Source organism: Megalobrama amblycephala, linkage group LG2 (assembly GCF_018812025.1).
Source record: "Megalobrama amblycephala isolate DHTTF-2021 linkage group LG2, ASM1881202v1, whole genome shotgun sequence".
Lineage (NCBI taxonomy): Eukaryota > Metazoa > Chordata > Actinopteri > Cypriniformes > Xenocyprididae > Megalobrama > Megalobrama amblycephala.
In genome coordinates, this window is record NC_063045.1 from 35,054,034 (window position 1) to 35,072,409 (window position 18,376).

An 18,376-nucleotide genomic window follows, 5' to 3' on the forward strand; every position below is an offset into this window, starting at 1 on the left:
ACGAGAGACTGCATGCACACATTAAGTACCAGAAATAAATTACTGAAGGCTTAAAATAAATTTTAACCAAAAGGTGTACCACCTTTAAAAGTTAAAAGACCAAAAATATACACTTCCTTATGCTTTTATATAAAGTTTTACATTACATTTGCATTTCAATGATTAACTGAAAAATCACTTGGAACTTGCCAACATTTTCACAATATGCTGCTGTCTGTCTAGCCTCTGCATTTAGTTTGCTGATAATCTTTACATGAAGTCTTTAGTAACACAAGTTGTAGTCTAAAACAACGGTGATTTCCATGTGGAAATATCTTTTATTGCCATGTGAAGTCAGACTAAAATGGGTTTAGATTATAAAGATAAAGACCTTTTTTTGAAATGGACAGTTCAAACAATTGCACCACACAATTCTTCTTCATTTTCCACCTCTCAGGGGGACATGTTTGCAGGAGGCGTTTTCATCAACCAAGCTCTGGGACTGAACATTTACCTGGCTGTGATTATTCTGCTGCTGATTACAGCTCTTTATACAGTAACAGGTCTGTTGACATAAATACTGCATACTTTACACAGACACATTGCGCACTGTATAGTATATGACCATATACATTATATATATATATATATATATATATATATATATATATATACACAAACCAGATTCCAAAAAAGTTGGGACACTGTACAAATTGTGAATAAAAACAGAATGCAATGATGTGGAAGTTTCAAATTTCAATATTTTATTCAGAATACAACATAGATGACATATCAAATGTTTAAACTGAGAAAATGTATCATTTTAAGGGAAAAATAAGTTGATTTTAAATTTCATGGCATCAACACATCTCAAAAAAGTTGGGACAAGGCCATGTTTACCACTGTGTGGCATCCCCTCTTCTTTTTAAACAGTCTGCAAACGCCTGGGGACTGAGGAGACAAGTTGCTCAAGTTTAGGAATAGAAATGTTGTCCCATTCTTGTCTAATACAGGCTTCTAGTTGCTCAACTGTCTTAGGTCTTCTTTGTCGCATCTTCCTCTTTATGATGCGCCAAATGTTTTCTATGGGTGAAAGATCTGGACTGCAGGCTGGCCATTTCAGTACCCGGATCCTTCTTCTACGCAGCTATGATGTTGTAATTGATGCAGTATGTGGTCTGGCATTGTCATGTTGGAAAATGCAAGGTCTTCCCTGAAAGAGACGACGTCTGGATGAGAGCATATGTTGTTCTAGAACTTGGATATACCTTTCAGCATTGATGGTGCCTTTCCAGATGTGTAAGCTGCCCATGCCACACGCACTCATGCAACCCCATACCATCAGAGATGCAGGCTTCTGAACTGAGCGCTGATAACAACTTGGGTTGTCCTTGTCCTCTTTAGTCCGGATGACATGTTGTCCCAGTTTTCCAAAAAGAACTTTTTGATTCGTCTGACCACAGAACAGTTTTCCACTTTGCCACAGTCCATTTTAAATGAGCCTTGGCCCAGAGAAAACGCCTGCGCTTCTGGATCATATTTAGAAATGGCTTCTTTTTTGACCTATAGAGTTTTAGCCGGCAACGGCGAATGGCACGGTGGATTGTGTTCACCAACAATGTTTTCTGGAAGTATTCCTGAGCCCATGTTGTGATTTCCATTACAGTAGCATTCCTGTATGTGATGCAGTGCCGTCTAAGGGCCTGAAGATCACGGGCATCCAGTATCGTTTTCCGGCCTTGACCCTTACTTGTTCCAGATTCTCTGAATCTTTGGATGATATTATGCACTGTAGATGATGATAACTTCAAACTCTTTGCAATTTTTTTCTGAGAAACTCCTTTCTGATATTGCTCCACTATTTTTTGCCACAGCATTGGGGGAATTGGTGATCCTCTGCCCATCTTGATTTCTGAGAGACACTGCCACTCTGAGAGGCTCTTTTTATACCCAATCTTGTTGCCAGTTGACATAATAAGTTGCAAATTGGTCCTCCAGCTGTTCCTTATATGTACATTTAACTTTTCCGGCCTCTTATTGCTACCTGTCCCAACTTTTTTGGAATGTGTAGCTCTCATGAAATCCAAAATGAGCCAATATTTGACATGACATTTCAAAATGTCTCACTTTCAACATTTGATATGTTATCTATATTCTATTGTGAATAAAATATAAGTTTATGAGATTTGTAAATTATTGCATTCCTTTTTTATTCACAATTTGTACACTTTTTTGGAATCGGGTTTGTATATATATATTTACAGCATATTTGTATTATACCCACATTCCATGCGTTATTTTTATATGGTCCCTTAAGTTTATACTACAACAGAGAGTAAAGTCCAGGGTTGTAGGATCATACGGTGGGATGCTTATTGTAGCGTGATGTGTTATGTGTAATTGCCCATTCTGACAATAGATGATAAGCCTGTGCAAGACAAGCCGCATTGTGACTTTAAACTTCTGTCAACCCCATGGTCTGTTGTGTAATAGGTTTATCTCAGGAACAAAGCAGACCAATAAACTGTAAGAAATCAGACATAATCCTGCCACCTGTAAATGTTTACTGAGAGTGTTTGTGTAGTCCCATGGGTGCTAAATTGCTTTTGCTAAGGCTTTGCTGTACTTTATTTTACAGTATGTGCACAAACACATACTTACAGTGTACTTACCTAGGAATGTACTGGCTAATATAAGGTAAACTACATGGGTCAAGGTTAGGTTAGGGTAGTGTTAAGGTTAGGTTAGGGTAGGTTCAGGGTTAGTGCCCAGTTATTACCCATTTATTGTAATTACTATAAGTCAGACATGTTCACATGTCCCTGCGGTCCAAGTCCAAGTCAAGTCCCAAGTCCCTGAGGTTAAAGTCCAAGTCAAGTCTCAAGTCTTTGAGGTCCAAGTCAAATGTCAAGTCAAGTCTTTGTTTGATTTTTAACAAAAAAATGTTCTGCTAGTTGTTATTGTAATTAACAGTGAATTAAAATATCAAAACAGATTACTTTTTACTTTAAAATTGCCAAATAAAGCACACAAAATACTACTTAAATCATTACTATTACTTTCCAACTTTATCCATGTGCTCAAACAGAACAAGACACACAGCTAATGAGAATACTCATAAGCCACATATTCATCCAAAATATGACAACATGAAAGCTTGCAGCCAGTAAAAATACACAAGTTGCGTGCTACATAGGACAGAACAACACGAGTGCCTGGCCAATGAAAACATAAACCAAGCACTGACAAAACGTCTCGGTTACGTATGTAACCCTCGTTCCCTGAAGGAGGGAACGGAGACGTACGTCAGTAGTGACCGACGAATTGGGATATCGCTTAGAGAGCCCTATCAACTTCGTGTAAACTAAAACAAGCCAATGGAATTGGCGTGCGATATTTGCATAATGCGCACCGCCCCCGACAGGTGTATATAAATAGGAAGCAGATGCAATCGCACTCTGTTTTTCGCTGAGGAGACAACTGGTGTCCGCGCTACAGCGAGGGTACAGAAACTGTGGCGACGGGACGTACGTCTCCGTTCCCTCCTTCAGGGAACGAGGGTTACATACGTAACCGAGACGTTCCCTTTCAGTCGGTCACGTTCGACGTACGTCAGTAGTGACCGACGAATTGGGTTCCCACCTAAAGCGCCACAGTTACGAAACCCATTCCAGTGCCCAGCGCAAGCTCAGCCGCCCATTGCACCGGCTGGCGGTGAAGGGGGCGAGCTTACACCGAGAGAGTCTACTGCTGTCTAACCACTACCCACTAAGTAAACTAGACACACTGGGGAAGCGAACCCGAAGGGACGCTGCGGAGACCACTACCTACCCAATGGGGGAGGAGTTTACGTGGGAATACACATATGGACTGGCCCGGGGGGCAGTACGCATATGGAGTCCCTGGGATGGCTCCACCTGGTTAGGGGGAGACTCATCTGACAGGTGACAGCAGAGCTGGCTCTGCTAAGGGAAAGACACGGACTCGGCCCGTAGGGAGTTTTAAACCGTGGAAAATACACATATGGGACCGCTCACGTAGAGGGGTCACGACATATGGGCCCCAGCCAACAGACAGCGTCAGCGACGGATGTAGGCCTGGCATCAGACACTCCGCAATGTCCGAGCCGAAGGGGAGGCGGAGGAGCTCGACAGGGTTCGCCAAGCGGGGAACACGACTGGAGAGAAGTATGCACGTATCCGGCCAGTGGCGGGAATGGCATTGCAAGCCGACACTTAGAGTGGGTACAACACGTCTACCGACTAGTGGATGCGAGTACACGTGAAGATACCGGCTCTACACGTAGGCTATAAAACCTAGCGAACGTGTTGGGTGTCGCCCAGCCCGCAGCTCTACAAATATCTGTCAACGAGGCACCATGAGCCAGCGCCCAGGAAGAGGCCACCCCTCTGGTGGAGTGGGCTCTCAACCCGAGCGGGCAAGGCACGCCCTGGGAATCATACGCCAAGGCGATGGCATCCACTATCCAGTGGGCCATCCTCTGCTTGGAGACAGCCTTTCCCTTCTGCTGGCCTCCGTAACAGATGAAGAGCTGATCTGAGGACCTGAAGCTTCGCGTTCTATCCACGTAAACGCGCAGAGCGCGGACGGGACAGAGCAAAGCTAGGGCTGGGTCTGCCTCCTCCGAGGGCAGCGCTTGCAGGTTCACTACCTGATCTCTGAAGGGAGTGGTAGGAACCTTGGGCACGTATCCAGGCCGGGGTCTCAGGATGACGTGAGAATCACCGGGCCCGAATTCTAGGCACGTTTCGTCGACCGAAAATGCATGCAGATCCCCTACCCTCTTCAGGGAAGCCAATGCAACCAGAAGAACCGTCTTAAGAGACAATAGTTTCAGGTCGACTGATTGCAAAGGCTCAAAGGGATGACCCTGGAGAGCTGTGAGAACCAGGGTCAAATCCCAAGAGGGTACGGAGGAAGGGCGAGGAGGATTTAATCTCCTCGCTCCCCTCAGGAATCTGACGATCAGATCGTGTTTCCCCAGGGACTTACCCTCAACTGCGTGGTGATGTGCGGCGATAGCGGCAACATACACCTTCAGGGTGGAGGGAGACAGCCTTCGCTCCAACCCTTCTTGCAGGAAGGAAAGCACGGATCCGACCGAACATGATCGGGGGTCCTCTCGGCGAGAGGCGCACCATTCGACGAACAGGTTCCACTTCAGCGCGTAGAGACTCCTAGTGGAAGGAGCTCTAGCGGAAGTGATGGTGTCTACGACCGCTTGCGGGAGATCACTCAGAACCTCCGCATCCCGTCCAGGGACCACACGTGGAGGTTCCACAGATCGGGACGCGGGTGCCACAGGGTGCCCCGTCTCTGAGTCAGGAGGTCCTTCCTCAGAGGAATCGGCCAGGGAGGGGCTGTCGCGAGGAGAATGAGGTCTGAGAACCAGGTCCGAGTGGGCCAGTACGGAGCCACTAACAGAACCTGCTCCCCGTCCTCCCTGACCTTGCACAGGAGTTGTGCGAGAAGGCTCACTGGGGGAAACGCATATTTGCGCAGACCCGGGGGCCAGCTGTGTGCCAGGGCATCCGTGCCGAGCGTGCCGCCGGACAGGGCATAAAACCACTGGCAGAGGGCAGTTTCCGGGGAGGCAAACAGGACTACCTGGGCCTCGCCGAAAAGCTGCCAAATCAGCTGGACCGCCTGGGGGTGGAGCCGCCACTCGCCCGCAAGTGGAGGCTGCCGTGAGAGCTCGTCGGCTGCACGGTAGAGCACACCTGAGACACGAGTGGCCCGAAGGGACCTCAGATCCTTCTGACTCCACAACAAGAGATGGCGGGCGAGTTGCGACATGCGACGGAAGCGTAGACCACCTTGACGGTCGATGTACGCAACGGCCGCAGTGCTGTGTGAGCGGACTAGAACGTGCTTGCCTGACAACAGCTTCTTGAAGCGGGCCAGCGCAAGACGAACCGCTAGCAACTCGAGGCAATTGATATGCCAATGCAGCTGAGGCCCCGTCCAAAGACCTGTCACTGCATGCCCGTTGTACGTGGCCCCCTATCCCGTGGCAGAGGCATCCGTGGAGACCACAGCGTGCCTGGACACTCGTTCGAGGGGTACTCCGGCCCGCAGGAACGAAGGGTCCGACCACCGGACAAGGGTGCGACGGCAGCTCGGTGTCACGGGAACACGGAGCGTGCCGCACTGCCACGCCCATCTCGGGACCCGGCCGCGGAGCCAGTGTTGAAGCGGTCTCATATGAAGCAATCCGAGTGGCGTTACCGCGGCTGCAGATGCCATATGCCCCAGGAGCCTCTGAAAATCTTTCAGTGGAGCCGCTGTCCTGCACTTGAGCGAGCTCAGGCAGTTCAACACCGACTGGACGCGCGCCTCGGTGAGACGCGCAGTCCGTGCGACCGAGTCTAGCTCGAGACCGAGACAAGAGATCCTCTGCCCGGGGGCAAGTTTGCTCTTGTCCCAGTTGACCTGAAGACCCAACCGGCTGGGAGCTAAAACCATGTCGGGTAGGACTTTGTACTGACATGCCCGACCCTCGAACGCAGACCGGAGGAAGGATCTGTGTCGAGGCAGAATCGAGACATGAAAGTACGCGTCCTTCAGGTCTATTGCTGCAAACCAATCCTGGGGACGGTCCAGGATTGGCCGTAGCCCACCGCCCTTTTTCGGTACAATGAAGTAGGGGCAGTAGAACCCCGACTTCATATCGGCTGGAGGGACCGGCTCAATTGTATCCTTTGCCAGGAGGACAGCAATCTCCGCCCGGAGAACAGGTGCACTGTCCAACGACACCTGAGTGAAGTGGACAGCCCTGAAGACCGGGGGACGCCGGGCGAACTGAATCGCATAGCCGAGTCTGATAGTACGAATGAGCCAACTGGACAGGCTGGGGAGCGCTATCCACGCTTCCAGACACTGAGCCAGCGGGACCAAAGGCACCACAGACGCACCGGGGGTGGGGCAGCAAGGCAGAGAGGGACCCGACTCGGACGGCTTGGGAGCGGCCCGGAGTGGGGTCGGACTCTGCGAGGCAGCAGTGTGCATGGGAGACGGCGCACGGGACGCGGTCTGCGCCATCACACTGCCGCCGGCTGGCGAATGGGGAGGGAGCTGCCAGCGGCGAGGCGGGGCCTGACACACTGGCAGACACACCTAGTTGTGACCTGGAGTTTGAGGAAACTGCTCTTTTTGTGGCAAAGTGGGTACCGCTGGACTCCGGAGAGCCAGCGGCGGTAGATGGACAGCCGCCACAAAATCCCCCCGGCCCTCCTCCGGGGGTGGGAGAGCAGATGGAATACTCTCCCAAAGGGCAGGAACCTTCCGCTCCAGGTCGCCCGTCTCAGGGCCGAGTTTTCCCCGACCGCTTGCCACCTGGGTTGACAGAGACGGGCTGGGTCCCACGTCCGCGACCAGCACCCTGCTGTTTGGCTGGTGTAGGCTGCTGCTTTGCCGACTTAGCAGGGGCGGGGGAAGACGCAGGCGGGCGCCCTCGGCGACGAGCGGGCTGAGGCTGAGCCACGGGCGGCTGGGTGGAGGCAGCAGCGGACCGCCGTGGCATGACATGTCTGATAGCCTCAGCCTGCTTCTGTGCAGCGGAGAACTGTTGGGCACAGCTCTCCACCGCGTCGCCGAAAAGGCCGACCGGAGACACGGGGGAATCCAGGAACCGATGTTTGTCGGTCTCCCTCATGTCTGCCAAGGTCAGCCAGAGGTGGCGTTGCTGGACTACCAGAGTAGACATCGCCTGGCCAACAGAACGCGCTGTCACCCTCGTTGCCCGGAGGGCAAGGTCAGTGGCAGCGCGCAGCTCCCCAAGCAGCTGTTGGTCAGGACCTTCCTGGGGCATCTGCGACAGCGCTTTTGCCTGATAGACCTGCAAAAGGGCCATCGCGTGCAGGGCAGAGGCAGCCTGCCCACAGGCACTGTAAGCTTTCTCAGTCAGACCGGCTGAGAATTCACAGGCCTGGGACGGGAGACGCGGCTCACCGCGCCCGCCAGCGGCCGTTGGACACAACTGCATCGCAACAGACCGCTCGACTGGCGGGAGCTTCGCGTACCCCCTGGCTTCCCCGCCGTCCAGGGAGGTGAAGGCGGACGAGGGACCAGGCCCTGTACGAGCCCCATACGGAGCTTGCCAAGACCTGGTCACCTCATCGTGTACTTCCGGGAAGAAAGGCATTGGGGCGGGACGCTGGATCTGACCAGCGCGACCCCCCCCCAAGTACCAATCGTCCAACCGAGATGGGCCGGGACAGGGTGGAGGGTTCCACACAAGCCCGACGCACAAGGCGGCCCGGGAGAGCACAGCCGTGAGCTCGGGATCCGACTCGGGCCACGCTACCGTCCCGGGCGGCAGCGCGTCCGGATCTTCCTCCCCCGAGGACTCAGGCTCACCTTCCGATGCAGCAGTCGACATCCGATCCGCCGCCGGCACACCAAAGGTAACGGCTGGACAGTCCGTAGAGGGCCCAGCGGAAACCAACGGTGGCACGATGGGTTGCGGTGCTGATGAGGCGGCAGGGGCCCGAGGAGCGTTTCCGCTCGGCGGGGAAGCCCTGACCGTAAGCCTCAGGTCACCCTTCCTATACACCGCCGAACCGTCATTCCGGCCCGGGCCGGAAAAAACGGTCGAACGGGGCACAGGGGAGGGGGCCCCCGCTTCCTGAGACTTCAGGAAGGAGAGTCTCGACCTCAGCACCGCGATAGTCATGTTCCCGCAATGGGAACATGAACCATTCACAAAAGCTGCTTCAGCGTGCTGAATGCCCAAACACGAGATGCAACGATTGTGCCCATCAGCAGGGACCAGGGAACGACCGCACCCATTAACGCACAGACGAAATGACATACTGTCAGGGTTCGTCTGTAAAGCTCTTTTAGAAGGGGAAAACAGTCAACTCGCTCGTGCCGAAGCACACAGGGAGTGACGCGATGTGCCAGGTACACCACTCCCTGGACACACCGAGGAACCGGCCCAAATCGCAACACACACACTTTCACTCTAGGCGTGTGCTGTGAAAACAGCAGTTGAGAGCTATAGCTCGGATCCTCGGGAGCTCGCGACCTCGCTGTAGCACCGTTACACCGGCACACACGGCTTGCTGTGAATCCTCTTCGAGGCAGTTTAGTTCACACAAACAGTCTTCTTAAACAGGACACCACTGAATGGCTCCGAAGCGAAAGACAGAGTGCGATTGCATCTGCTTCCTATTTATATACACCTGTCGGGGGCGGTGCGCATTATGCAAATATCGCACGCCAATTCCATTGGCTTGTTTTAGTTTACACGAAGCTGATAGGGCTCTCTAAGCGATATCCCAATTCGTCGGTCACTACTGACGTACGTCGAACGTGACCGACTGAAAGGGAACACAAGAGATAAAGAATGCACGGCAAGTGAATGAACACATAGCCCGTGCGCTCACACGAGAGACAAGACATGGAGCGTGAGTGTCTGAACTCTGATGGAATTGAAACCAAACTAAACATGAGTGCTGGAATCCAAAAACCACGCTCCGAACATGAAACAAGGCACACAGACAAGATGACTCAGGGCTCTGTCACAAAATCAAGAGTAAACTAGACCGAAGTGGCAGAACCCTGACACAATATGCCTCTTAAAATATCAGATAATTTGATATTTCAAGACAAGGCAAGAATAGTTTGCAGAACCTTATTTTACCAAGTACAAAATGTTCATGGATCAACTTCTTTGTTGATCCTGGAACAACATTCCATAGGTTTAGGGGTAGGGATATGGTTAGGAGAAAATTTTCAGACTAGAATGTTGTCCCAGGATCAACTAAATATGTTGACCCAGGAACATGTCTAACTCTGCAAAATCAGGACGTGCAGGATAGTTCTGCATTGTGAAAAAGAAGTACACTTTAGCTTCCTTTTGAAAAGAGTACTTATTATTGAAATAATATACTTTTGCCACAGACTCAGCTACACCTTCAGCACCAGATTCCATTACTCCTCCCACACAATCACAGACGCCCAAATTCTGTCTCAGTACACCTGCTGCACCTCATTACGACCACACATAAATACCATCACTTCACCAACAGACCAGTGTCTGGTCTCATCAGCCACTACTGTGTGTTACTGTCCGACTGCCTTTCTGCTTACAAACTTCATGTTCAGCCCATCATTTTCTAGAGTCATGTGCCTGATCTTCAGTTCACCGCCATCTTGTCCAGCATAAACACCTCTTTAAAGAGTTGTTTCTCAAGTTAAGTGTTGACGCACTGCCATCTCTGACCAATGCACCTGCTCAAGTTTGCCTTTGCACATTTCTGTCAATAAAGCCTGTTGCAATGATATTTGTGAGTCTCCTCTTCTGTTTTGTGACAGAAGACCAGACCACAAGAAGTAAATATGGATAGCGGTGCTTCTTGTAATCCACCTTCTGATCCTCACACAGAACTGGTACAGGCTATCCATCAGTCACTGATTCATCCTCGGATGTCTCTGCTAGTCCCATGGCCCAACCAGCGACCTAGTCGGGTGTGGCAGAGGATTGCAGCGGGTTTCTTCTACAGGGCTCTCTCTACTTTGAGATGCAACCCCAGTGATTCGCAACTGATCATGCCAAAATTGCCTACATCATTTCTGTATTGTCTGGACGAGCTCTGCAATGGGCTAGGACCCTTTGAGAAGCTAATGCTCCAGTCACTCAGTCACTCAGTCACTCGATGCCTTCGCTACCCATTTTAAGGAGGTCTTCGGTCACACGGTCAGTGCTCTCTCAGTTCATGAGTTATACCATCTCCACCAATGGCATTCCTCCATGTCTGACTATTCACTGCAGTTTAGAACTCTTGCAGCACCAAGTGGACGGAACAAAGCGGCACTGCCAGTGTCTCGCTCAATCAATCTATGCACAGATGGCCATTTATGATGAAACGATGGGTATAGAAAATATCATCCAACGATCCATCCAGATTGCTCAATGTTTCACTACCTGTAATCTAGACACTGCACCACTGCATCCTCTGCCTGCATCATCACCCTTTGCACCTCCAGCACCAAACACAAAACCTATACAGCTTGACTCTTTTCATATTTTCCAAATGGAGTGCCAGCGATGCATTAACAATCACCTGTGCCTTTACTATGATGATAGCGGACATCTGCTTCCAGAATGCCCCGTTTGTCCACCACACCCAGCGGTGAGTACCATTCATCTACCTCCTAAAATCTCCAATTTACGTTCTACTACAGTAACAGTGACCACTATTTATCATTCTATGTCATCCCAAGCCCTCATTGACGCAGGATCTGCAGGCAACTTCATTTCAAAGAACCTCCTCCGCAAGCTCCACATCCAGAAAATCACATGCCCACAGACTTTGAGCATCCACTCCATTTTGGGAAGACCGCTGGGCACAGATGTCATCACTCACTGCACCCCAACAGTCATGCTGATCATTGGATGTCTGCATTCTGAGGAAATATCGTTTATGGTGCTGGGGGGTTATCCTGGGATGCCCGTGGATGCAACAACACTCGCCCACTTTTTCCTGGTCCAACGGAGAGATTCTTTAATGGGGCGATGATTGTTTTAAAGAATGTATCAAATGTCCACGAGTTCCTTCTGATTCCCTCAGGTGACAAACCTACAAAAGTGAATGCTACCATCAGTTCTACCTCCATCGAAAGCCTGAATCATTGGTGCATCAGGAAATACCCCAGAAGTACCAGGCATTCCAGGATGTCTTTAGTAAGCAACTGGCAACTAAATGACCACCACATCGGCCATGGGACTGCGCGATGGACCTGCTACGTGAGGCTACTTTTCCCAAGGGTAAAGTTTATCCTCTGTCCATCCCAGAACAGAAGGCCATGGAGGAGTATGTTGCTCAATCAATTATTTATTCATCCATCCACTTCCCCTATCGCATCAAGCTTTTTCTTAGTGGCTAAAAGGGATAGAGGCTTGAGGCCATGTATCGACTACAAGGTTCTCGACCCACAGATCGTAAAATACAGATATCCACTTCCCCTGGTCCCTTCTGTCTTGGAACAGCTCTGCTGTGCTCGCATCTTCACAAAGCTGGACCTGGATAGCGCCTACAATCTTGGATCGTGAGCCCTATCCAGTCGTAACTAGATGACCAAATCAACGTTGCCACACGGTCAGAGTCTGCTATACAGGGAGGTCTTGAGGGATGCATATTCCTATCATCCACCTTACAATTATCCCTCATGGACTCAGTTCATTCATCTCCGGGCTCTGGACACCCAGTCAGCCAGCAAACCTTCTTGCTCCTCCGTAATCGCTACTGGTGGCCCAGTATGACCCAGGGTGTCACTTGGCTTGTGCAAGGCTGTCCCACTTGTGCCATCTCGAAGACCCCCCGTCACCTACCCGAAGGTAAACTAGTACCATTTCCAATGCCATGTAGACAGCATCCTCATCACCGTGGGCCGATTCTCTTTGAGGGGACTTCCATCACACTACAGAACTTCATTCTAATTCTCTGGTCTCTTCTGCAGGATCTGGTGCTGTGGATGCACCTCCTCCTCCAGTAGAATCTGATGAAGGATCCATCTATAAAGTGCATACAATCCTGGACTCCTGAAGAAGGGGGGGTCGACTAGAATATCTCATGGATTAGGAGGAATTTGGTCCAGAGGACGATCCCGGGTACCACATGATGACAACTTCGACCCGTCCCTGCTAACTGAGTTCCATGCCAACCACCCAACCCATCCTGCATCCAGAGGTAGAGGCTACCCCCGTCATCATCCATCTTGGTCTTCGGGAGCCACCTGTGGAGGAGGGGTTATTGTCACACATAAATACCAGCACTTCACCAACACTCAGATTCTGGTCTCGTCAACCACTATGTGTGTTACTGCCCAGCTGCCTTTCTGCATACAATCTTATCTCCAGTGATTCTTCATCTTCAGTCCATAATTTTCTCCAGTCCTGTGCCAGATCCTCAGGCCACCGCCATCCCGTCACCCCCAGAGTGAGTTTTTTTAAGGTGACCGTTATTTTAGAATGTTTGCCCTTATTGTTTCCATGGCGATGTGTCACGCTTGTCACGTGATACACCGCAACCACAATACTGTATGACAGATGTATTGCTTTTATTTTGTTTTACCCTTTTTTTATTTAAAAAATTCACAAACTTCCTTACCGTGTTATCAACTATCTGATATTCCGATTCTCAAATATGTGTGAGTGTGTTTTGTAGTTTAAAAACCTTTTATAAATGACCTTTATCTTGATCTATAAAGAGAGATGGGTGCCGCCAATTTAGTTTGCGCCACAGTTAAGAAAATCCAGTCGGATTTACAGCACGTGAATTCGTCAGTTCCTCCTGAGATACATGCAAGTAAGTGGCCGGTGAACTGGGAGAATAATAGAGTAAACTTTATAGTTACTTGGGCCCACTATGTGTGTCTGATATGAATAAACGTCGGCAATAGTAAATAAAGTAGTAAATACAACACTGCATAGTTGTGATATATAACAAGCGCTGAGCATGTCCATCTCTGGCTCTGCGCTAGCCAAAGCATGAAAGCACAGTTTGAATCTGGCAGTTATGTGACATCACTGAACATTCTAAATCCCATACGTGGGACCGTACAGGGCCACAGTACTCTCAGGGGAAACATTTAACTGCATGTTAAATGCAATGTCATGTATTTTAATATATTTGTAATTAGTAGGTCTGTCAAAATTAACACGTTAAGGCATGCAATTAATTTTTTCAGTTTAATGCGTTCAAAATATTTAACGCAATTAACTCAGCATCCGTTTTCCATCATAATTTGGCTAGCTGTATCAAGGTGGGATTCAGGATCGGATCCATGTGCAAGCTTTATTAAAACAGAGTTCGTAGTTAAACAGGCAAGGGTCAAACAGTGGCAAACAGGTATGGCAGAGAGCAGGCAGAATCGAGATCGCTGAACAGGCAGGGAATCAGGACAGGCAGATATCATTCACAGGTCAAGAAACAATACACAGTCCAAAGGCAGGCAGCAGAGGATCGTAAACAGGTAACAGACAGGAACGATAACAGGCAGACAGGATAATAACGCTCAGTAATGCAACACAAGGGTAAACAAGACTTCACAATGAGGTGGTGTGTGTGTGAGTCTTAAATAGTCCAGATAATGAGCTTCAGCTGTATGTGGCAATTGGTAATTGGTGTGGAGTGTGTGCATGTGACTGGCAGGGAGGATTATGAGAATTGGAGTCCGGGAAGTGACCGAAATCGTGACACTAGCGTTATATTATATGATCATGCTCTTATTCACGCAAATGCTTTTAAACCATTCAAGCGCCAACACAAATGAGAATGCACTGTCTATGTCATGTCTGTGTGACACACACAGTGTGCACAGAAAGATGGTGCCAATATCGAGTTCTCTTTCGCGCTTGAACAAACAACAACAACACATAATTATGCCAAAATGCCCGTTTTGTCAAGTATCATCATAAAAGCAGTCTTAAAGGGTTAGTTCACCCAAAAATGAAATTTGTCATTAAAGGATTAGTTCACTTTCAAATGAAAATTACCCCAAGCTTTATTCACCCTGAAGCCATCCTATGTGTATATGACTTTCTTCTTTCTGATGAACACAATCGTAGAAATATTAATAAATATCCTGACGCATTGGACCTTTTATAATGGCAGTGAGCGAGGATCAAGTGTCTCCTGAGCTGAAGAAAGTGTCTCCATCCACATCCATGTATCATAAACATATTCCACACAGCTCCGGGGGGTTAATAAAGGCCTTCTTAAACAAAGTGATGCATTTGTGTAAAAAAAAAAAAAAAAAAAAAAAAAATTTAAGTTTTACACTTTCTTTTAAGTAGAATACGGAAGGCGGTCTGGTGGAAGCTAGATATTTTACTTCATAACTTGTTAAATATGTATATATATATATATATATATATATATATATATATATATATATATATATTTTTTTTTTTTTTTTTTACACAAATGCATTTCTTCGCTTGTTTGCTATGTTTATGATGGATGGATGTGGATGGAGACACTTTCTTCATCTTCATACCTGTTCACTGCCATTATAAACTTCAGATGCGTCAGGATATTTATTAATATTTTTCTGATTGTGTTCAACAGAAAGAAGAAAGTCACATAGACCTAGGATGGCAGTAAAGCTTGGGGTCATTGTCATTTGAAAGTGAACTAATCCTTTAAGTACTCACCCTCGTGTCATACTTTTTGTGTGCAAAAACAAAAATAAAAAATAACAAAAATAAAAAGACTTTATTCAACAACTCCATCTCCTCCCTGTCATTCTCCTATGCTGTTTAGTTCAGCCCTTCCAGGTTCTACATCAGAACGGTGAATCAGTATTGGCTGATGATGTTCACGTGAGCGGCACAATGCATGCATGTGATGCTGACGCAGGAGCCAGCCAATAATGAGTCGTTGTTCTGACGTAGAACCTTTAAGCACTGAACGTAAACAAAGTAGGAGAATGACAGGGAGGAGATGGAATTGTTGAATAAAGTCATTATTTTTGTTTTGTTTTTGCATACAAAACGTATTCTCGTAGCTTCATAAAATTAAGGTTGAACCACTGCAGCCATGTGGACTATTTTAGCTATGTCTTTTCTACATTTCTGGGCCTTGAACTGTGCAATGATGTTGCTGCTTATGTGTGGTTCAGATAACTCTCAGATTTCATCAAAAATATCTTAATTTGTGTTCCGAAGATGAACGATGGTCTTACAGGTTTTGAACAACATGAAGGTGAGTAATTAATAACAGAAATTAAATTTTTGGGTGAACTAACCCTTTAAATCAGTTAAATAATATCTTAAAAGACCTGCGAAAATGCGAAAATGAAACATCAGATCGTCATGTCATGATCAGCAGCAGCAGGTCTTAAAATCACAGCAGCCTAATGTCACGGTAAATCACAGGGACAAACAGGCAAGATCCAAGTGCAAGGTTTTAATGGGTAATCCAAAATTGTAATCCAGAAACAGGCAGGGGTCAAAATCCACAAAGCAGTCAAACAGGAAACAAGAAAACAAAGAAACTGGTGACCTGAACTGAAAACTCCATGACTAAAACAGAAACAAACAGGGTATAAATAGACAGACACTGATGAGGGAACATAAAACAGCTGGGTGCAATGACATGAGATAATGAGTCCGGGAAGTGCGTTATGGGTAATGAAGTTCACAAGTGGGGTGAGACACAGTCCGGGTTGGAGTGCCCTCTAGTGGCAGACAAGGGCACTCCTAGTAATGATCATGACATTACCTCCCCTCAAAGGAGCGGCTACCAGACGCTCCACCAGACACACACACACAAAAAAAAACCCCCACAAAAACTCAGGAGGGAGGTGGAAAGGAGGAGGACCAGGGGGAGGGATGGTGGGCCAGGTCCAGAGTCTCCAACAGAAGGCCAGGGGGGAGCCGGGGGAACAGTCCATGGAGACTCTAGTGGGGTCAGGGTTCTGGCAAGTTGCCAAGGCGGTGTTGGAGGAACTGACCATGCGGGTACCAGCAGGTCTGGAGTCCTGGCTGACTGCCAGGGCGGCGCTGGAGGAACTGACCATGTGGGTGCCAGCAGGTCTGGAGTCCTGGCTGACTGCCAGGGCGGCGCTGGAGGAACTGACCAGGCGGGTGCCAGCAGGTCTAGAGTCCTGGCTGAGTGCCAGGGCGATGCTGGAAGAACAGCTGCCTACCTCAGCTATAGGCACCGAAGCAGACTCACTGGCTGGAGCGGGCTCTGGAGTGGACTCACTGGCTGGAGCGAACTCACTGACTGGAGCGGGCTCTGGAGTGGACTCCCTGGCTGGAGCGAACTCACTGGCTGGAGCAGGCTTTGGAGTGGACTCACTGGCTGGAGCGAACTCACTGACTGGAGCGGGCTCTGGAGTGGACTCACTGGCTGGAGCGGACTCACTGACTGGAGTGGGCTCTGGAGCGAACTCACTGGCTGGAGCGGGCTCTGGAGTGGACTCACTGGCTGGAGCGGGTTCTGGAGTGGACTCACTGGCTGGAGTGAACTCCCTGACTGGAGCGGGCTCTGGAGTGGACTCACTGGCTGGAGCGGGCTCTGGAGTGGACTCACTGGCTGGAGCGGACTCACTGACTGGAGCAGGCTCTGGAGTGGACTCACTGGCTGGAGCGGACTCACTGACTGGAGCGGGCTCTGGAGCGGACTCACTGGCTGGAGCGGACTCACTGGCTGGAGCGGGCTCTGGAGTGGACTCACTGGCTGGAGTGGACTCACTGGCTGGAGCGGACTCACTGACTGGAGCGGGCTCTGGAGCGGACTCACTGGCTGGAGCGGGCTCTGGAGCGGACTCACTGGCTGGAGCGGGATCTGGGACGGATTCACTGACTGGAGTGGACTCCCTGACTGGAGCGGGCTCTGGAGTGGACTCACTGGCTGGAGCAGACTCACTGACTGGAGCGGGCTCTGGAGCGAACTCACTGGCTGGAGCGGGCTCTGGAGCGAACTCACTGGCTGGAGCGGGCTCTGGAGTGGACTCACTGGCTGGAGCGAGCTCTGGAGTGGACTCACTGACTGGAGCGGACTCACTGGCTGGAGAGGCCTCCGGGCCTTGAAGGATGAAGGAAGCCTTCCTAAGGAAGCCCCCCTACTCCGACGTTGGAGGTAGTGGACGAACCCCCAAAAGTCCAGGTCTCCCAGACCATCCATCTCCCACTGAGGTAGCGAGTTATCCAGGCAACCATTCAAAAGGTCCATTAAGGCCGCATCATTATATCCCAGCCCTACCGCCAGGGTCCAAAACAATTGGGCAAAACCACCCACCTCATTGCCCTGTTGTTTCAGGGTAGTTAGATTCTGTAGTCGAGCCATCCGCTCCCTCACAGTAGCCGGAGGAGTGATTCGAATACCCATCCTGCTGGATCTAGTTGTGATGGAGTTTTCTGTCATGGTAAATCACAGGGACAAACAGGCAAGATCCAAGTGCAAGGTTTTAATGGGTAATCCAAAGTCGTAATCCAGAAACAGGCAGGGGTCAAAATCCACAAAGCAGTCAAACAGGAAACAAGAAAACAAACAAAGAAACTGGTGACCTGAACTGAAAACTCCATGACTAAAACAGAAACAAATAGGGTATAAATAGACAGACACTGATGAGGGAACACAAAACAGCTGGGTGCAATGACATGAGATAATGAGTCCGGGAAGTGCGTTATGGGTAATGAAGTTCACAAGTGGGGTGAGACACAGTCCGGGTTGGAGTGCCCTCTAGTGGCAGACAAGGGCACTCCTAGTAATGATCATGACACCTAATAAACCAGGTGCTGTGATGTCTGTCATTAATGTTGGATTAACCCTTAAATGCATGACTGTTTCGCCAATCATTCTTACATATTCGGGTCTTTATTGACCCGGATCTATATCTAACATGGATGGATCTCTAC

At 49.2% G+C, this 18,376-nt stretch overlaps 1 protein-coding gene across 2 annotated transcripts in view; it reads left to right on the plus strand.

The window, feature by feature from the left end:
• Positions 1–18,376, plus strand: part of LOC125256797 (sodium/glucose cotransporter 1-like) — a 41,347-nt gene that overhangs the window by 9,669 nt on the left and 13,302 nt on the right. For both annotated transcript variants that reach the window (XM_048173016.1, XM_048173024.1), the window contains one exon: positions 437–542. In XM_048173016.1, coding sequence (XP_048028973.1) covers positions 437–542 — 106 coding nt within the window. The remainder of the gene's footprint in view (positions 1–436; positions 543–18,376) is intronic.